The sequence below is a fragment of the Apodemus sylvaticus genome, chromosome 7 (genome assembly GCF_947179515.1).
Source record: "Apodemus sylvaticus chromosome 7, mApoSyl1.1, whole genome shotgun sequence".
Lineage (NCBI taxonomy): Eukaryota > Metazoa > Chordata > Mammalia > Rodentia > Muridae > Apodemus > Apodemus sylvaticus.
In genome coordinates this window covers 9906903-9928461 of record NC_067478.1, presented here as the reverse complement: position 1 = coordinate 9928461, position 21559 = coordinate 9906903, and the positions used below count along the sequence as shown (strand labels likewise).

Below are 21559 nucleotides of genomic sequence, written 5' to 3'. Positions count from 1 at the left end.
GCCTTTCACACACGTTTCTACATTGAAACTACCAGCCATTCTGAGTTTGCAGTACAGTCATGTTCTCATAAAGGTGCTATTTAGTCTTCAAAGTGAACAAGTCCTGCAGATCAATAGGAATTGCTATGAATTACACTAGGCTACTGGCTATGGATCAGGTAGAAAACCAGCAGGCTCAGGTTGTGCTAACACTGCAGGTGTATAGGTAGGGTGCTCACAAAGCCAGGTGGGGCTCATAACTAGGTACCCACCTCTGCCCGGCTCCAGGTCACACTACACCACTCTTGCTGTGGATGGCACAGGCCTGGGTTTGCTTGTATCCTGGCAATGTTAAGGTGAACAGCATCACCAGTTACTGTAATCTGTTCCGAAGTCTTTACCTGTAATGCTTTCACCATGGAGTCGAGATTGGGTGATGATGGAACAGCCAGGGCCCATGGCATAAGCAGCTGCTATCAGAGTATGACACAGCACCTGCACAGTCGATGTCCACTTCCTGCCACTGCCGGTGGAGGTGTGACTGGAGCAAAGTAGGCATGGACTTTGACATGAGGAAGCTGAGCCTGGGAGAAAGTGGAAAAGAAGTCATCAGCCCTGGGGTTTGGAGTCTTTGAAAACCTCTAGTCCGTTTACAATTGATGATAATGTTAGGCAGGCAGAATCCTGTGAGCTAGAACTGTTCTGTTAAATCCCCTCTATCCCCTATCCCCAAATCCAGTACCTTCCAAAGACAATTGGAAACACTTCTGTCATGTGGCAATGATCTACAAGTACATGTCTGAAGAAGCCTAAGGTGGCACTTGCGTGATCAGACAGTTTGTATAAACACACCAGACTAGAGCAGTAGGTATTGGGATCAGTACACTGTGTGTACTAGGGCAAGGGCGTGCCACAGCATTATGTGGAGGTCAGAAAACAACACTGAGTTGGTTCTATTCTACTTTGTACTGTGTTCTTGGCCATGAACGCAGGAAGACAGGCTTGGTAGCAAGCACCATTACTCCTTTGAGCCCTCTCACCAGCCTGGATGTTGATTTCTGGGTATCCAGCCCCCAGTTGCGAGGAGAGCCTAAGAGGGACTCCCACCTACCCGCATGCGCTTGATGCCCGCACGAGTGACCTGCTGGCAGTCATACAGCTCCAGTCGCTCCAAGACCCGGCAGTTCTCCAGGTGCTCCAGCGAGGCGTCCGTGACCAGAAGGCAGTTGTCCAGCTCCAGGACCCGGAGTCTCTCATGCCCACAGGTGCTGCTGCTCAGGTGGAGGATGCCTTCATCCGTGATGAGCTCACAGTGGGACAAGCTCTGGGGAGGAGAGGTGTTCTTTAATAGGACCCCCATTCCAAGTTCCAGCTAGAAAAGGCTGGGGAGCTGGCTCTCAAGCGCCCAGAGTGAGTGCTTGCTGGGGTGTGGTCTGTCCTCTGGAAGGCAGTTAGTGCCCTGTGGGAAGGATCACCATGACTAAATGGAGGGCTGTAGGGAGGGGCTGGAGACTACTAACACCTCATCTGATTGACAGCTTGCCGTTCTCCAACCCCTCCTCCCCCAGTACTGTAGGAAACCACCATCTGGGGTTTTCTCTAAGCACAAAATGGAGAAATCGGCAAGGTCCTGGGTTTGCTGCCCCAGACCATGGTAACTAGCTTTCCTGCCAGAAACAAGGGAAGATGTTTCAGGGGGTCAGTTCAGAGTTTACTCCCTTGAGCACTTTTATGGCCCAGTTTGAGTAAAAGCCAGTAGATTTACTGTCCTTGTTTAAAATGCACAGGGCTGGAGAGGTGGTTCAGTACTTAAAGCACACACTAATCACAACTACATCACAACTAATCACACAGCTACAGGTGGATCCAATGCCTTTGGCTTCCATGGGCATCCACAGTCACGAGCATGGACCCTAGCACAGACACAGTACACATCTTAAAAAGTGCAAACAAACATCCACGACTCAGTTGTAGCTATGCAAGAGACCCTGACAGTAGTCATATTACCAGCCTCTTGGTAGTAGTAATCAAAGTTACAGAAGTACTAGGGTGAGTTTACATAGCCAAGTTTACTTAAGAACTTCAGACTGGACAGTTGACCCACAGTTGAAAACAGAAAATGCACATGAACATAAAAGTTGTAAAGAGAAAAAGGGACAGTGCCTGAGAGCGACTGGCAGACAGCTTGACAGAGTCTGAGAGCTAATGTCTGAGGTGTTGGGGTTCAGGTAGGAAAGGGCAGAATGTGCTTTGAGGCCCCAGCTGGGGGACAGGCTCAGTGTAGCAGGAGACAGGCCACCATTTGGGTCACAGGAATCAAACATCCTCCTGAGCCTGCTTGTGGGGTTTTCCTTCCATCCCAGGGTCCCTGGAATGATGTCACACCTCCCAGAAAGCTCAGCAGTATAGAATCCTGTTAGTTCTTTAAGTGTTAGCAAAAATTCTGTAGCATTTCTACATGTTTCTACACATACATTTGGGATAATTGAGGAATTCTAAGTGAATTTCCTTAAGAGGTTTTTGGGCTATTTTACATCAAATGAGTTATTTTTCATTTTGCTTATGTTGTCAAATTTATGTCGTTGTGCCTCCTACAAGTTTAGCATCCATAATGTGAAAATTTGAAATTCTCCAAATCTATAAAGAATTTTGATTATCGCTACAAATAGGAACAAACCACAGTCAGAACACAGTGTAGTAGCAATTGTGAACGATACATGTTAGGCATACAATGAATTTGTTTCTAGAGTTTGGACCTAGCCTCAAGTACTTCCTTATCTAAGTGTATATAGTGAGACAATCTGGAAGCCAACACCTTGGCCCCATTTTAGATGCAGGACACTCAGCCCGGATAGACCTGGTGACAGCTGATTGCTGCTGATACTAGCAGCCTGGCCTGGGGCCTGTTTCCAAAGCAGTGGCCAGCGTCGCTAGGATACTGTAGTGGTGTTTGTGTTCTCAGATCACCGAGCTCTACCATTGTTATAGCCTTTTAATTTGGGCTTTATTTTGCTTTCTTCTGAGAACACTGCCTTACTTCCCTTGGTATCATGTCCTCACGCTTGCCGTGCTCACCCAAGCATGTGCCAGGGTTCCCCTCTGTCTCAGTAGTGTTCTCTGCTCATGCAGCATATTGAGTTTACTATTGACAGACATTCCGGCTGCTTCCCCTTGACTGCTGTGGAATAATCCCGTGCGTGTGGATGCGTGTGTCCATCTCACATCCTTCCAGGTTGCCTGGGGTTGTTTCCTTTCACATACACAGCAGCGGCACACACTGACAACCCACACTATCTTGCCTTCTGTGGTAGTAGATTCATTTTAAATTCACACCAATGTTCTAGCACTTCAAGATTTCCACGTACAGGATTCTGAGGTGAGAGTCCTTAGCCTTCGCCAGTTGTCTGCCCAAGGAGCCTCGTGAGGAAACTAGCTTCGTGAGGAAACTGGTTGGAAGATGGCTGATAATGATTCTGCCCGAGGTCTGATCAGCTCAGCCTACGGGAGGATGTTACCAGCTTGGGACTTTTAGCCCTGTTTCAGTTCTGTGATATGACTGTCACATCTTTGGTTCCTGCTCCCAGTCACCCCCCTTGCTCTCTTGCCAAGAAATAGGCCGCTCTGTTGTTGGGCCCTCCGCTCCGCTTTAAGGCCGTTCACTGAGTTCAGAACAGTTCTATGTACTGATCTATTTGTGAGCATTGGCTTTCTGTTGGTTTTACATCATTTCTACCGGGAACATTTTTCTGAAGTCTGCTTTAAAATGTTCATCTGGACTTGTCATCTGTATGCTGCCACCAAACATCTCCTTTCATGAGTCCAGACTGTTCTGTTGTATCCAGAATGTTCTGACATCTTCATTACATCTCCTTGCACCAGGCCTGCGGTACTATGTTGCTGTGGGGTAAGGCCCTGTACTCTACATATAGTGGCCAAGTCCCCATACTGAGCGGTCCGATGCCTATGGGGCAGACTCCTTCAGACAGCCTGACTCAGGTCTGGTGAGCTCTAGGTCTAGGCTTCCTGTGTGGTCTCAGGTGATACTGCAGATTGTCACTCTGAAAGACTCGTAGCTGTCCATTCCCCTGCTGGCAGGGTGGAACAGCACAGTTCTATTTGGAGTTAGTGTCAGAGGGGCTTGATAGGTCATCCTCCCCCTTGGTCCTTTGGGATTTGTGCCTGTCCCAGCATCCCTTGTTATCAGCTCTTTTAGAGCCTAGCCTGGGATGTACAAAACAAGAAACACTCAGTGACTCATTCAACCCATGGCCTTAAGGTCCCTGGCTGGCTGCCCCATCTTCTCTTGGCCTTCTTAATGTTTAAGCAGAGGTCCGTGCCTAGGCACGCAGCTGGAAGTCAGTGGTAAGGTATGAAAGTGTAAGGAAGAGTTTTTTAGAGAAAGGGTCTCAGTGTAGTCCTGAACTCTGTAGGCCAGGCCTGACTACCACGGCCCGAGTGCTGGGATCTACAGTGTGGCCGCCGGCTCAGCCAAGGAGGCTGGTGGGCTAAGGAAGGCACTTCCGGCAGAGGAGGAGGACTATCTTTTTTCCACTCATACTGCCTTCTGTCTGCCCTGCTGGGCCGCTGGGGGCTTGCTGGGGGTCACTCACTGCCAGTGTGTCCTTCCAGTCACTGACCTGCCTGTCCCTGTAAACGTGGGGCCCACTGCACTGCAAATGCACTTGGCACAAAGCCTGCGCCTGGGCCTGGGCCTGGGCCTGCACCTGGACAGCCCTCGGTTTGCAGGGCTGGTGGAGGGCTGATGGGGCGTTTAGCGTGGGGTCAGGGGCCACGTACTGTTCACCCTTCCCTTCTACAGAGAGCGAGGATGAGGCTGCTGCTGCCCTCGGTCCCAGTCAGGGGAGCCCTCGGGACACTGCAGAGGATGGCGCTGCAGCCTGTGAGGCTTCCCTTCTGGTTTCCTCTCCTCAGCCCTGAGCTGCAGTCTCACAGCAGGCCTTTGGTGGTTTTCACTTTGGGCTCTTTGGTTTCTGAAGTAAGCGTGTTTTGATCTTGTTCTTTGAAATATGGTCTCGACGTGCCAGCCAGGCTGGGCTCACACCTGAAGTCTTCATCCCAGGAGCTAAGATCGCAGCTGTGCGCCTCATCCCGCCTGACTCACTGTGGTGCCTTAGTTTAGTTTTACTCTAACTCCCATTTCTAAAGCAGCCTGTGTAAAAAGGGGGCCGCACTGAGTGGTCTTCGGTGCTCAGAGCCCCCTGGGGGAGAACGCTGGTCACTGGAAGGCATTCCCAAGAGAGGCTCGGGCCCTGTCACCCCACAGACGGCCCAGACCACTGTCGCCTCTGGCTGAGGAGGGAGAGCAGCAGCCCCTCAGGGCAGCCCCAGGCTTTGCCCCAGGAAATGGGATTTCGCACTGAGCTCTCCTCTCCCTGACAGAACACCAGGTTAAGTGAATCGACCGGGCTGTGAGTTCCCGTCAGCTTCTCTCCCTCCCTACAACAGAAGTAATACTCAGATGCCCCACAGCCCAGGCTAGCCCAGCAAGGAGGTCTGAGAGCAAGAGAGAGAGTGGCTTTACACAGAGTAGACCACATGGCATCTGCTGTGGGGAGGTCCTCTCATTCCTGAGACATTCTGACGTCTCACGGGTAACTCGGACTCACCAGGGCTTGCAGCTTGGGACAGTGCGTGGAGAGCTGGATGAGGGTGCTGTCGGTGATCTGCAGAGGAACACAGGCAGTGTGGCTCCTGCACCAGGACACCACCTGGAGTCCCCTGAGCGTGGGGCTCAGAGGGAACAGAGAGAAAAGTAAAACCTCATTGAAGCACACTGGGGCTCAAACTGCCAACAGTAGGGAGGCATGCTGCCAGCTGGCTTCTTGTACCTGAGGGAGCCTAGGGACAGGACAGGACATAAAAGCTGTGGACAGGGGTGTTCCCCAGAGTACCCTCCTGAGGTCACCCTGTCACCCAACACGCAGGTTCATTCCTCTCACAAGCTTTGTGTAAAATAAAGGAAATCCTGCCTGTGCCTGGGACCGGGTGCTGCACTGCTGAAGCAGAGCCTCCGAGCACTTGCAGATCCCAGTACAAACGGCCGGGTGGGGCCCGGTGCCCACACCATGCCCGCGGGGGATAGCGGTAACCTACGCTTGCTGCGGTACCAGGCCCCAAGCGGGGACAGGGCAGCCCTAGGGGTCCACTCACCAGCACGCATTCTTCAAGGTCCATCTTTTCCAGGTCATGGCAGTTCTGAAAGAGTCCATACACACTGTGGGCACATGAGGAGCAGCCCTGGAGCTCGCCTGTTCCACTGAGGAGTGGGCCTATCCCTGCAGCCATCCCAAACAGCAATTCAGGGGGTGGCTGCAGCTGGGCTGGGCTCTGAGCAAAGGCCATGGCTACTCCGCGCCCCCACCACACCCTCCGAGCACCATCCCTTCAACCGACAAAGAGTTGTCAACCTTCCTACAACATAGATCAGACTCCTCTGTAGGAGGTGGGGACAGGAGGCCACAGACGGTACCACAGACTGTATGAAAGAAGGGAAGAGCACAGCCCCAGCCAGGGACGCAGAGCAGGGGCTAGCCTGGGTTCATACACAAAGCTCACTGGAGAGAGGCTTTGTTCAGGTGGGTCTCGCTGACAAGTAGGGACACTGAGGCCGCACTCTATGCAGGCATCCAGCTCGTGGGCAGTGTGGGCTCGAGGACAGCTGCGAACATGGCCCGACATTCCTTGGTAACTCAATTGCACAGTTCTTAAGAGTGACCTTTGTAAATGCCAATGTCAAGTCGGGAGGCTGGACACACCTGCCAGGATCTCCCTAGAGTCCTGGCCAGCTGAACAGAAGTGCAGAGGTCATCATGGGCATCTCTTCTCAAGCTAGGTGTTGGTTTCTTTGCATTCCCCGAAACTACCCTGAGTCACCTTGAATTACAGCTTTTGTCTCAAACTTGATGCCTTACCCGAGCTAGCAGCGTAAAGCCCGCATCGGTCAGGTGAGAGCATCGGGCAGCCTCCAGAACTCTGCGAAGTGGACGTGAGGGGGAAAAGCACAGAGCGCCTCGTTAGAAACATCGCACGGTGCCCTTCTGAGTCTGCTCTGCTCTGGCACACCGAGTCACGTCCTGGTCACGTCCTTCTAGGTCTTGCACACAGGGCCTCTTGGGACAGGTGAGTGGTACCAGGCTCAAAGGAATGGGGCCGAGTCCCAACGCCTCTCCACAGTGAACCAGGAGCCCGCCCACCGCTGTTGTTTTAGAACACAATTAATATGGATTTTTGCTAAACAAAATCGTCTCAAGATGCGGTGTTTAGGTGTTTATCTGTGGTGCTGGGGACTGAGCTTCCCCGGCATGCTGACAAGTACTTATTCTAGTTACCCTCTAGGAACCATCACAGGGGTAGGCAATGAAAAACATGGGTGAATTCTCATTAGAATTGAAACAGTTATCTGGGCAGTGGTGGCGCACACCTGTAATCCCAGCACTCTGGGAGGCAAAGGCAGGCAGATTTCTGAGTTCAAGGCCAGCCTGGTCTACAGAGTGAGTTCCAGGACAGCCAGGGCTACACAGAGAAACCCTGTGTCAAAAAAACCAAATCCAAAAAATCAACAAACAAACAAACAAACAAACAAAACAAACAAAAAAACCTGCTGGTTCTAAAGTAGAATCTACAAGTCTTCCTTCCCTCCTTATCCATCATCCCATCATGAGACACAGGACAAACTGACTTTCCTTTAGGCCTCAGTTTCTGCTGGAAGTGGGTGTCCACTCCCACAGATGTGTTTAGTTAAATCAGGGTGGTGCAGGCCTGCGGGGAGTTGGCTCTGCACCAGGCTCCTGTGTGTGCAGAGCTGGGGTTTGGGCAGCGGAGAGCAGTGCTCTACCTTGGGAACCGGCCTTTCTTCCTATAGTCAAGAGGACGATAAGCAAGCAACTGAACCTTCCCGGAATTCACCTATCCAGTTACAGCGACAGCAGAGACATTCAACCAGCCCATGCACCACCAGACCACTCCGATGGCTAAAGCCAACACCTAACAGCATGAGGTAAATGTGAACAAACACATGAAACAGACCGAGGACCTACATGGGAGTCAGCTGTGCTGCACACCCATCTGTCCCTGGTGGGCAGAGGTGACGTCACACCTCCTGGCTCTACCACCCTGAGAGCTGGAAAACCTCTCCCTCTGGCGACCTAGTCCTCTTGGAGCTGAAGAGCAGAAAAGGGTCGTACTCACTGTAGTCTGGGGCAGTTCAGGCCCAAGGCTGTGAGGGACGCATCTGTTAGGTTGCTACAACCCGAGAGGCACAGAGCCTGGAGCCGGTGGCAGCCCCTGCAGATCTGCACCACACCGTCATCAGTGATGCGCTGGGGAGAGAACACAAGATCAGGGGCTGGCACTGACAAGGAGCCGGGGGCAGGGCGGTTGAGCCTAGTGCAGTCTAGGTTCTCTACTGCCTACGAGCACGTCACCCTGACACCTAACCACAGCACAGGCAGGCTGCATGTGGCAGTGCTCACCTGATGTCCTGGCACTTCGAAAGCCACGGCAGGGGGATTTCGAGTCCTAGCCCATCCTGGGCTTCATAAGTGAAACCCTACCTCAAAACAAAACTAGCCGGGGATAGAGAGATGGCTCAGCGGTTAAGAGCACTGACTGCTCTTCTGAAGGTCCTGAGTTCAAATCACAGCAACCACATGATGGCTCACAACCATTCGTAATGAGATCTGATGTCCTCTTCTGGGGTGTCTGAAGACAGTTACAGTGTACTTACATACAATAAGTAAATAATTAAAACAAAACAAAACAAAACAAAAAACTAGCCAAATGTACACCTTTGATCCCAGTATGTGGGAAGCAGAGGCAGGGGGAGTCTGGAGTGTGCCTGGTCTAGGTAGCAAGTTCCAGTCCAGCCAAGGCTATGTGGTCATGTGCCCCTGTCCCAAACAAACAGACCTGTCCAAAATCAAAGCGATTGTCCAAAATCTGGGCGATCACTAAGCTGGTAGGTGCCTGCCTGGCCCGCATGAGGCTCTGTCTGAATTCAATCCCAGCACGACTAAACAAATGAGCAGGGGGAAATTCTGCACAGTTATAAAATATTCTAGTATTAGCAATGGACAAGGGAAGGCCAAGATTCCACCTGGAGAGTCATCAAAAGAGACTATTTTAGGAGCAGTTCATAAATTCATGGAAAACACTAAGTTACTCCTGCTGGTTGAATGACACATTAAGATGCAGCTGATGTGTAGACAGTCGCGCTTTATGTATTCATCATAGAAATCACAGCGTGTTTACATGCACATTTATAACATTTCGCCAAATCATTTAGAGAAAAGGAAAAGCAGGTACTGATAAATTCCTTGGAGTTCTATTTAACCAGGCTGTGAAGATCCAAAACAATCTCAGCCTCAGACATGCTAGTTCATGCAGACATAAGCGTGTTCCTGTTAGTTCAACCAGTGGCCAGTGCTATCCCATGTCCAGGCAGGTCTGTGAAGCCAGCTCTGGAGACGCTGCTTTCCCTCCCACCACCACACACTCTGAAGACCCGGATTCATTTGTTGAAGCTGAATGCAATGGCTTTCTCTTGGATTTCCCAAACATCTAGCTTCTTCCCCTTGGGCTATGCAACCCCTGAACCTGCACAGCCACACACAGCAGTGAGGAAGGCATTGCCTACAGAGACGTGCTGGCCTTCTCTTGTGAATGCCGTGTTTACAGAACTACTGCTGCTGTGCATGTGTGTATGTATGTGTGTGTGTGTGTGTGCATGTGTATGTGTGCCTGTGTGAATGTGCAAGTGTGCATGTACATGTATGTGTCTGTGTGAATGTACATGTGTGTATGTGCATGAATATATGTGTGTCTGTGTGAATGTGCATGTGTGTATGTGCATGTATATATGTGTGTCTGTGTGAATGTGCATGTGTGTATGTGCGTGTATATATGTGTGTCTGTGTGAATGTGCATGTGTGTATGTGCATGTATATATGTGTGTCTGTGTGTATATAAGTGTGCGTATGTGTGAATATAAGAGTGTGTCTGTGTGAATGTGTTTTAGAGCTTCATCCTCTGAGTGGGTGGAGGGAATGAAAGAAGGATAGAATCCAGGTGAGAGAACAGAGGTCAGGCACAAGATGAGCACCACACAAGGAAAACAGGCTGGCCAGATGCATGTGGGCATGTGTGTGTCTGTGTCTTTGTGTGTATATGTGTATGTGTGTGTATGTGTGTATGCATGTGTAGGTGTCTGTGTGTGTGTCTGTATGTATATATACGTGTGTCTGTGTGTGCGTGAACATATACAACCTCAAGTATCATTCTTCAGGTGCTGGCTGCCTTTCCAGAGACACATTCTGCTGCTGGCTCAGAACTGACCAGTGAGCTGGGGAACCCTGTGTCTGCTTGCCCGGAGCTCGCTTGTTGACTTGGGCTCTATGGATCAAGCTCATGCCCTTGTGTTTGCAAAGCCAGCACTTAACTGACTGGGCTATCTTCCCAGCCCAGGGCTATTTATACTCACTGGGGGATCAGAGGGGCCATCAGCTCCTATGTGCCAAAAAGAAATGACATGAAGTGACATTGAGATCTAACAGCGAGGTGGTGATTAGGAACTGCAGTCCTGATGTTTTGTAAGAGCCAGGCATATGTCCCACACCTGTAATCCCTGCTTTCAGTACACCCTCAGGGGCATGATAACTGGGCACTGCAGGCTAGCCTGGGCTGTGCAGTGATACCTTGTCCATCTGCTTCTCATATATATGGGTGATATATATGATATATATAACACACACATACACATGAATACCGTATAGAAGTTAACAAAGCTGATCTAATCGTCCCGGGGAGGGGAGGAGCCGTAGCCTGTGCTGGGCACGCCGCGTTATTACTGATCTCTCACCTCCAGTGAGGACAGAGGATGAGGAGTCAGAGCGAGGCCATGTGGCAGATGCCAGCCATGCCACCCGGGGCATGGGCAGCTGACAGGGGTGCTGCGCACAGGCGCGGCAGGCAGGGCGATGCGCACGGATGCCCAGGCCGATACTCACGGAGCAAGACTGCAGGTTGAGGCTCACGAGCTCGTGGCAGTGGTTCTGGATGTGGTTTAGAGCTTCATCCTCTAACTGAGTGGGTGAGGGAATGAAAGAAGGACAGAGTCCAGGTGAGAGAACCGGTCAGGCACAAGATGAGCACCACAGCAAGGAAAACAGGCTGGCCAGATGTGTGACCTCTGTACCTGGGTACAGCCCCTCAGGAGCAGAGCTTTCAGGCCCCGGCACCCCTGCACCAGCGCCTCAATGCCTTCCTTAGTAATCTGGTCACACCAGGAGAGGTTCAGATACTCCAGGCTCCTGCAGCCCTCGCTGAGAGAACAAAGAACAACAGCACCCTGTGCAGCCTCCTGCAGAAGGTGCTGAACTCAGTCCACCACAAACAACCTAGAGAGGAGACTAAGCCCAGAACCTGGCTGAACCACTTCCTCCTCAACCAGTGGCGTCACGGGGAATGCCTCAGTCCAAGGCACTGAGCACCCTGGGGCTGGGTTTAGGGATTCTCGGTGTAAGTGCACATATGTGTGGACATGTTCTGCATGGCCAGACTGACTTCGAGGAATCTTCCTCAAGTGCTTGCAAGCTTTTGTTATTAATTTTTTTTAAAAAATCAGTTGATTGTAATGAACTCACAAACAAAAACCATGACGTAGCTCGATTAAGGATCAAACAAACACTAACCTAGCCTCAAATTCTGCACATCTCAGTGAGCGTCTGAGCATCTGGAGGGCCATTTCAAAGTCACAAGTTTTGCTTAGGATTTCACACTTTCACTATTAATTACAATTTTATGTACTTATCCACCACAAAAAGAAAATGATAGCACTGAAAATAGAAAACAGGGTGGAGAGATGGCTCTATGGTTAAGAGCACTGGCACTCTTCTGGACGTCTTCAGTTCAATTCCCAGCACCCACACAGTGGCTCACATCTGTCTGTGACTCCTGTCCCAGAGGATCTGACACCCTCACACAGACATACATGCAAGCAAAACACCAATGCACATAAAAATGAATACATCTTTTTAAAAAAGAAAATAGAAAATAATTAACATTAAAAATCTCTTTTAAATTTCAAATTGTGTGTGTGTGTGTGTGTGTGTGTGTGTGTGTGTGATTATATATCTCTGAATGTAGTGGCCCACAGTGGCCATAAAAGGGCTTCATACCACTAGATCTAAAGGCAGCTGTTAGCTGCCCAACATGGGTGCTGGGAACTTGTTTTCTCTGAAGAGCAGTATGTGCTGCTAACTGTCCAGCCCTCTCCCCAGCCCCTAGCTGTACATCATCTTTCACGACTGACTCACATCCCCTTTCCTACAGTCTGTCTCCCCCGCCCCTTATCACAAAGGGTCTCTCTGGATAGAGCTCCCCAGTTCAGCTAGGCTGGCTGGCCAGAGAGTCCTGGGTCCCCTCGCAAGCACTGGGGTCACAGGCAGGAGCCACCGGTCCTGGCTGTTTGGGTCCCACCTGTTTACATGCATTCTGGATCCTGGAACTTGGGTCTTCACTGCCTTACGACAGAGCCACCTCCTCAGCCCACATGGTTTTTTTTGTTGTTGTTGGTTTTTTTTTGTTTTGTTTTGTTTTGACCCTCCCTCCCCCTCAAATGCCAAGCACTCTCACCTGATGCCCTTTAAGGAGCTGTTGGTAACAGACACACAGGACGTGAGATCCAGATGTTTCAGCTTGGAACAGAACCTGCTAAGGCTGTAACACGTGCTGCAAAGAGGCAGGCGAACTAAAGATGTTTTCAACCTTGTTTCTCACCATCTCCTGTGGCCACTCCCTAGACCCATCCTTACTCCTACCTGTCAGTGATTTTTGTGCAGCCATTGAGGTTTAAATGCTCAATGTTTCGGCAGTTCTGTGCAAAGGTCCTAAAATGAAAAGAAGAAGAAGAAAAGTTGTTTTCCCCAAAGTAGCAAAAACAGCTGTAAAGCACTGTGGCTGCAGTGCTCTGGTGGCTGCAATCTACAAAGTGGCCACTAGAGGGCAGCACAACCACCCACTTCAAACAGCTTTCCAAATCCTCTTAACTCAGCTCAGCAAAGGCCACAGACTCCTTGGCAGATACACCGCTCAGTAACCGGGAATGCCCCCAGACGCTGTCTACTGCTAGCCTGGCATAAAGACCCACACTACCTGTCCGTTGACCCTCCTCCAGCCCCACCTTGCGGATCAGCTGAGATGCGAGGTCTGGACTGAAAAAGTCCACTTGAAGCAAGGTAAGATCTTCCCTGTGCTGTGCCCTGGGGCACTCTCACCACTGTCAGTCTCCTTAGAACCGACACGTCATTTACCCACCAGGACCCCAAGTTCTGAAGAACAGCGGCAGCCTTATTGTAGGTGAGAGCAAGGCCTGAGGCAGAAAGCTACACACCACAGACTAGCTACAGCAGGAAGAAGGTCACCTGGAAGGCTCATCAGGGACACGCCAAAATAAAGCAAGGAGCAGAGGGCAATGGGTGTGCTCGGTGGCAAGGGTGCGCCTGGTGTGTACAAGGCTCTGGGGACGATTTGCAGTAACACGCGTGTGCACACACATACACACACACATACACACACACACACACACACACACACACACGAGCTAGTCTGTGACATAGCTCACTTATAAACCACATATATGACATGCACGTGGTTCCATCCCCAGCACTGCAGGGGGAAAATCAACGAATAAAGATGAATCCGTTTTCTATTTCCAATAGTGAACAGGGAAGAAGCCGGCCGGAAAGCAGACAACTGGAAACAGCACTTCCGAGATCTGCAGGGAGGCTGGAGTGGCAAGAGCAGCTAAGAGCACGCGCTGCCCCTGCAGAGGGCCGAGGTCAGCTCCCAGCGCCCAGCCCATGTGGTGCTCACAAGAACCGCAACTCCAACTCCGGGGATCGGATGCCCTCTTCTGGACTCCCTTGGGCATTGCCCCCAAATATGCATACCCACCCCACCCCAACAGATAAACACGTACATGGAATTGAAGATATATTTTTTAAAACAATATTTAGAACTAAGAATAACAAAATGTGTACGCAGCTCTCACACTGCATGCGAGCTGTGAGGAGCAGAACACTCCAAGTGGCCCTGGTGGCTCTGTCAGCAGGGTTGGAAACCAGCTGTCTGATTTCAAGACACAATGGCACTAGCCGTTAAAACATGTGGCTGACTATAAGACACAGATTGTGCAACAATAACTGGATGTCTGTAGGCAAACCCCAAACCTGAATGTGTACCCTGTTCTACATATAAAGTCCAGATCTGATCAGGGGCCTGGCTCAGTGGGAAAGTCCGGCATCAGTGAGACCCTGGGCTCAGTCACCAACAACTGCCCCCCCCCCAAAAGGGCCTGGGGCGATGGCTCAGCAGTTCAGAGCACTGGCTGCCCTTCCAGAGGTCCTGTGTTCCCAGCACCCACATGGCGGCTCACATCTGTCTGGGACTCTAGTTCTAGAGGATCTGACAACCTCACTCAAGCATACATGCAGGCAAAACAGCAAAGCATATGGAAATTTTAGAATCAAAATAGATCTAAGTTAAAATTACAAAATTTCTAAGGGGTGGGCTGTGGAGGGGCCCAGCAGTTAGAAACTCTGCCTACCTTCTTGGCACCCACACGGCAACTTAAAACTCCAGCTCCAGGAGAGCTGATGCCCTGGGGCCTAAGTCAGCACCAGGTACACATGGCGTACACTCATGAACACATACACACACACACACACAGTAAAAACAAAGAACCTTGAAGACTTTCCCAAGGTGGGCACGGGATAGGGTGCGTGTGAGCCCAGGACTGCAGAGAACCCTTACATTCCATAAGCAAGAACTCAGTGACATGCCTGTCATTAGAACCTCCCCTCCGGGGGCTGGCGGGATGGCTGGGCAGCCAGTAGCACTTGCTGTTCTTCCAGAGGATCCAGGTTCGGTTCCCAGCACCCACATGGTGGCTCGCAATTGTCCATAACTTCAGTTCTAGAGGAACCCAGTGCCCGCTTCTGGCCTCTGCAGGCACAGCACACACATGCACATAAGTGCATGCAGGCCCCCACACAGGCACAACGATTTGAAAATTAAATTCAATAAAACTTCAAAGAAACTTCCTTTCAGTCAGGCAGTTAGGAGCCTGGAAGAGCGACCTTGCAAAGGTACTGTGCAAAGCACTGGGATCCCAAAGTGTATTAAAAATTCTCAAAAATCAATAAAACAACCGATGAAAAAATGGAACCTGGTCTGTGGCAGCAAGCAAACCTCTGTAAGCGCTCACTGCCATGACCCAACTGCTCCATTCTAGGAGACGACCATTCACAACGGCGGCTTCAGCTGTAACGGTGCAAACTCGAAAGCTCCTGCTGTCTGTAAAGTGAACACTGCAGCAGATGCGCAGCCGACAGCGACCGCTCAGGACCCCACTGCAGCAGATGCCCAGCAGACAGCAACCACTCAGGACCTCACTGCAGCAGATGCCCAGCAGACAGCGACAGCTCAGAACCCCACTGCAGCAGATGCCCAGCAGACAGCGACAGCTCAGGACCCCACTGCAGCAGATGCCCAGCAGACAGCGACAGCTCAGGACCCCACTGCAGCAGATGCCCAGCTGACAGCGACAGCTCAGGACCCCACTGCAGCAGCAGATGCCCAGCCAACAGTGACCGCTCAGGACCCCACTGCAGCAGATCCCCAGCTGGGAGTGGCTACTTAGGACCCCACTGCAATGGGTCCCTTAGATGCTGTGGGATTTTGAGGAGAGGGATCAGATGGAGGAAGCAGGTTGTGGGAAGCGGGTTCCTGGAGCTATCTTTCCCTGACTCTTTCCTATCTTGCTCTCTGCTTCCTGTTCATCGACAATTGTCTCTGCCACATATTCTCAATATGTGGCAGACATATTGAGGGGTAGACAGCTCAGACTAACCCTTCTGAAACTGGGAGCTGAAATAAACATTCCCTTAAGTTTGTCTGACATTAAGCTGTGTCACTGACCACAGCTACCTAGCACCTGTGGTCAGATGCTAGGTGAGGAGCAGAAGGTGGGGGTAGCGTGCAAACACCTGCAGTCAGATACTCTTGACACATGTCCGGGGCCACAGCTCCTGGCTGACTACATGATAACAAGAATGAACACTGAAACCCCAGGGAGACCATGTTGTGTTTAGATGCAGATGCTGAATAAAACGTCTAAGACTACACAATATCATAACTACACAATGAGACAGGCTTCGTGCTGGACAGGTTCGCTCAGCTCTGTGGTTAAATAGCAGTGTTTTAAGCCGGGCAGTGGTGGCGCACGCCTGTAATCCCAGCACTCTGGGAGGCAGAGGCAGGTGGATTTCTAAGTTCGAGGCCAGCCTGGTCTACAGAGTGAGTTCCAGGACAGCCAGGGCTATACAGAGAAACCTGGTCTCCAAAACACCAAATCCAAAAATAAAAATAAAAATAAAAATAAAAATAAAAATAAAAATAAAAATAAAAATAAAAATAAAAATAAAAAGCAGACCTAAGGCTAGGCTAAGCTTTGAGGTTCAGTGAGGCTGGTGTATTAAATACAGTTGCAAGATAATAAAATTCCCTTCATTTTACCCATATGTATGTGTGCACATGCATGCAGGTGCACATGGAGGCCAGCAGGGGGCGCTGGATCCCTGGAGCTGCAGTCACAGTAGGTTTTGAGCTGCCCGACACTGGTGCTGGGAACTCTGCAAGGGCAGCAAGTGCTCTTAACCCCAGAGCCGTCTCCCCAGCCTCTAAGACAGGGTTACAGGACGTAAGCCCAGGGTCTGTACAGCATCTGTACATTGTAGGATGGATTGCTGCTCAGCCATAAAAATGAACAAACTGTTGGTATTTACAGCAAGGGTAACGAGTCCCAGGACAACTGCTCTGAATCGTTGCAGCTGTGCACACGGGAACAGAGTCTTCCTCCGATGCACAGATATCTGCGCAATCAATACGGATTTTTGGGCTCAAATTCAGAACAAACCAGTCTTGTCTCTCGGTAGTGTTTTCCTCATGAGTCAGGGATTTCCATTCCATGGTGAGAAGATATTTATCATCAGGCAGTGGTGGTGCACACTTTTAACCCCAGGCCTCAGGAGGTAGAGACAGGAGGATCTCTGTGACCTCTAGGCCAGCCTGGTCTATAGAACAAGTTCTAGGCTAGCCAGGGCTACATCATGAGATCCTAAGACAAAGAAACAAGCAAGCAAATAAATGGTCGTTGATAGCCCAATAGCAGACCACATTTTCACATTTACTTTGGTGTCTTCAGTGAGACAACTGTTAGATTTATGTCTTATACTGTAAGTTAGCTACATCAGGCCTATTAGCACATATATTAGCTTCAGGGCAAGCTAGATTCAGTCCATTTCACTGATGTACAAAAAGCTTTGTGGGCAGAAAAACCGGCCTATGGCCTAGACTAGTCTTCAATTTATTAGTATATCTACACCGCACACAGTGACAGTCGCATTACAGCATTTCTCACACTGGTACGTCCTGGGTGTTGACCACAGCCACACTGCACGGCCTGCATCTGCCCTCCTAGGTCCTGGGTGTTGACCACAGCCACACTGCACGGCCTGCATCTGCCCTCCCAGGTCCTGGGTGTTGACCACAGCCACACTGCACGGCCTGCATCCGCCCTCCTAGGTCCTGGGTGTTGACCACAGCCACACTGCACAGCCTGCATCCGCCCTCCTAGGTCCTGGGTGTTGACCACAGCCACACTGCACAGCAAGTTCCAGGATAGCCAGAGCTAGGTAATAGAATGACTTTTTTTAATTTTTAAAATCTGTTATGGGCTGGAGCGAAGGCTCAGCAGGTGAAATGCTTCCCGCCAAGCCCAGTGTCATAGTTAGCTCTGCCTGTCAACTACAGATAAACCTGGAGTCACCTGGGAGGAGACGCCAACCTCGCTGGAGAACTGTGTCTGCAGGCTGAGCGGTGGCCAGCTCTGGGACTGCTCTAACTGCTCATCAAGGAGGGAGGCCCGGCCACCATGGCAAACACCGTCCCTAAACAGGAGGGCCTGGCTGGTAAGAGAAGACGCTGAGCTGGCTGAGAAGCAGTGTCCCTCTGCCTCAGGCTACAGCCTTGGGGTCTCTGATGACGGACTGGAAACTGTAAGTGGAATAAACCCTTTGCTGCTCCCAGGGAGCACCTAGGAGGACGGGGTACGCATTTAGCTGCACAAGCGATACTGACTGCTGGGAAAAATGACATAATGTGATAACCCTGTCCCATGCGAGTAAGCAGAATTCTACCTTACCGTAAAGGCATTTTTGAAAGAATTGCTTTGTGTGTGAGTAAAGTCTTCTAAGAAACTTGAAAGACAGCAGGGGGCAGGGAGGGGACAGAGGAGACTGGACAAATACAAGTCTCAGTGCTGATCTGCCGCACACCCCAGCACGCCCGCACTCCCCGCACCCCCTTCCCGCACACCCCTGCACTCCCGCACACCCCCACAACCCCACACCCCTGGCACTCCCACATACCCCCCTGCACCCCCGCACCCCCTCCCCACACCCCTGTGTGTGCGCGCGCGCGCGCGCGCGAGCGCGCACACACACACACACACACACACACACGCACTCCCTGTGCTCTGTAACTGCCCCGGGCTCACACTAGGCAGGTGACCCATTCGTCCCCAGGACAGAGGCCCTCACTATGGGAATCACCACAGAAAGGGCGAAGAAAATTCTAGACCAGGTTCACGTTTTCACGTTGCTTTTTCTGATGTCAGCCACCAGCTGCTGTAGCCAAGTGGTCACTGTGACTGTCACTCACTTCAAGGAGGAGTCCCCGACACCGATGCAGCCCCGCAGGCTGAGCTTTCTGAGGAAGCCACCGCACCTCTTGGAGATGTTTTCCACCACTCGGCCCTTAAACAAACAAAGATGGGGAACGGTCACTTTTGCATCTTGCTTACTTAACAGTGTACGCCGAACGGTTCCTTACTGCAGGCGATGAGGACTGTGTTCCGCCAGGCCAGCACCCTGTGAGGACTCTCTGAGAGCCTCGCTACCTTTCAAAGGCTTAGGACACACCCTCCCCATACTCACGGCCATCAGACTGGACTGGACCGTAGCTAAGGAAGTCACTGGGAGGATAAAACAATGTTGCTGAAAGGGAAGTCAGTCTTTTTAATGTGCGTGCATTAAGTGTGCGTGTGGCATGCAGTTAGTGATGAACTGCAATGTGGAAGTGTAAGCTCAATAAACCCTTTCCTCCCCAACTTGCTTCTTGGCCATGATGTTTGTGCAGGAACAGAAACCCTGACTAAGACAAGGTCAGAGGCCAATTTGCAAGAATCTGTTCTCTCCTTCTGCCACGTGGCAAGCTTGGGGTCAAGTGCTTTTGCCCACTGAGCCATCTCCTGGCCTCAGGTGGCCAGTCTCTGAAGGCATGCTAGTGCCTTGTCTCAGGGAAGCACACATGCTCAGAAAGAGTAGAGAAGCCCTGAGCTCTGTCACGTCAACATGTCATTCTGCCGTTGCTGTGAACCCACAGGTGTGTCACCCAGGTCCCTAATGTGTACAGACTTAGACTCAACCGATTTGTTTCTCAGTTTCTTCAGTCTAATTTTTAAAATTAGTTTATCTCATTACATGTATGTGTGCCTGCCTGTGTGAGTTTGTGTGTGACGTGTATGCAGGAGCCCTCAGAGGCCAGAAGCGGGCCTCAGACTGCCTAGAACATGAGTTACAGACAGTTGTGACCAACCATGTGGTACTGGGAACCAAACCCAGGTCCTGTGCAGGAGCAGCTGGCGCCCTCACCCTCTGAGCCTGCAGCCCCTCTGCCCACCTGCTGTGGGTGCCTGCAAAACGGAGAGACCCTGTCTCAAAAACAGCACCACTCACGGGGCCAGAGAGATGCCTCAGCGCGCGCGCACACACACACACACACACACACACACACACCAAATAAACTAATCAACTGAACTAACTTACCTCTACATCTGTTTGAAAGTTAAAAAGATCCACTCGCTGCCAGTTGCTGCCATCCAGGGCTAAGATGTTCCAGGCCTGGGAGACAGATGTAGAGGAGGAGGCTGGGTGAGGGCACGAGCTGGTTTGTCATGTCTCTTAGCCAAACTTTTATTCTTGGTGTATATTAAGTAAAAATAAAGTGTACTGTTATGTTAGTAGGCAAGGTTTAACTGTAATGCTATCTTTGAACTAAACCCGTCTCTGCTCATAATGAGAAGTCAGGCAATACTCTACCTTGGAAATCTGTGCACATCGGCATAGAGTTACGATGTCCAAGAAGGAGAATATTCTAGAGAGAGAAAAGGCAAACAGAGGAGATGGTGTCAATATTTTACATTAGAACTTGAAGACAAAATCTAAAGCATTGCCTGGATACACAGACTTCCCAAGAGCCCCGCCTGGCAGCCCAGAGCACACACTGAGTTCTTGTCGCTGCTGTAAAAATCTAAGAGTCTTCATGTGTGTATTCTGCTTTAGTCGTGTCACACAAATTCTCTCAAAAGAGAAGTCACTGAACCAGCCATGGAAAAATGGACCCTTCTTCCGCCTCCTTGAAGACCAGCACTCTGCCTGGTTTCCTGGTGCTGAGGCAGGGCTAACTAGCTCCCTGCCTGCCAATGTGCCTAGCGCGCAGACCAGCTCCCGGCGTAGAATGATGCGGTTCCAACGGGAAACCCACTCGGTTACAAGTATCTGTTCACCTGGCAGAGGGCCCCTGCTCTGCGTGGTTTTCCTCGTAGCAAAAGGAGTCAGAGGACAAGAGAGAGACCAGGAAGGACGCAGAGCAACCCACTGAGTCCTGGTGCCATCTGTAATGGCTTTAGAGGAAAGTGGCCTCGGGTGTGGCAGGGTCTCAGGGGGCCCCTCTGACACTGATGACAGAGCCCTAGAATGCCGCAGTGCCGCAGTGCCGCATGGGACCGTGGTGGCCCTACACCGTACCACAGGCCGAGAGACGACAGACATCACTCTGACAGGCAGCGCTCTGAACGCCAGAGGCCAACGCCAAGGCTGCACTGGCCGGAACAGACAGATGACCTAAGTGCACCAATGCCAGTGTGGACCTGTGTGTGGACATACCGAGCATACCGAGTCTTACTTTCCCCCCACCCCTGACATAATATTTTTACTGAGTATGTGGGAATTTCACATAATGGACTCTGATCATCTCCCAGCCCCCGCCCCTCATGACCTCCTCCAAGAAGAAGAAAAAGAAAAACAAGACAAAACACATCAAACTATCATTACCAGTTTACTCATGGGAGCACGGTTCAGGTCCCAGCGGTCAGCCCCTTAGGAGAAGAACCGAGTCCTTCTCCACCCCCACCCCAAGCCATCAGCCGTGCAAAGCTACACTTCAGAGCCCCCATCACAACTTTTTTATTACATTTACTTAAAATATGTGAGTACACTGTTGCTATCTTCAGACACTCCAGAAGAGGGCATCAAATCTCATTATGGATGGGTGTGAGCCACCTTGTGGTTGCTGGGAATTGAACTGAGGACCTCTGGAAGAGCGGTCAGTGCTCTTAACCACTGGGTCATCTCTCCAGCCCAAACTGTTTTTATTACTTAAA

At 50.9% G+C, this 21559-nt stretch overlaps 1 protein-coding gene across 2 annotated transcripts in view; it reads right to left on the bottom strand.

Annotated features, from left to right (window-relative positions):
* Nucleotides 1-216: 216 nt before the first annotated feature.
* Fbxl2 (F-box and leucine rich repeat protein 2) overlaps nt 217-21559 on the bottom strand; it is a 42552-nt gene continuing 21209 nt past the window's right edge. Inside the window, exons 3-15 of one of the 2 annotated variants that reach the window (XM_052189266.1) lie at nt 20217-20271; nt 19944-20018; nt 18778-18872; nt 12816-12884; nt 12631-12726; nt 11192-11318; nt 11004-11078; nt 8188-8318; nt 6912-6972; nt 6151-6195; nt 5607-5663; nt 1091-1303; nt 217-563 (exon numbers count right to left, since the gene is read on the bottom strand). In XM_052189266.1, the coding sequence (XP_052045226.1) occupies nt 456-563; nt 1091-1303; nt 5607-5663; nt 6151-6195; nt 6912-6972; nt 8188-8318; nt 11004-11078; nt 11192-11318; nt 12631-12726; nt 12816-12884; nt 18778-18872; nt 19944-20018; nt 20217-20271 (1207 nt within the window). In that variant the 3' untranslated portion in view covers nt 217-455. Of the gene's footprint in view, nt 564-1090; nt 1304-5606; nt 5664-6150; nt 6196-6911; nt 6973-8187; nt 8319-11003; nt 11079-11191; nt 11319-12630; nt 12746-12815; nt 12885-18777; nt 18873-19943; nt 20019-20216; nt 20272-21559 lie in introns of those variants that run through there. The other variant, XM_052189267.1, reaches the window with a different exon arrangement.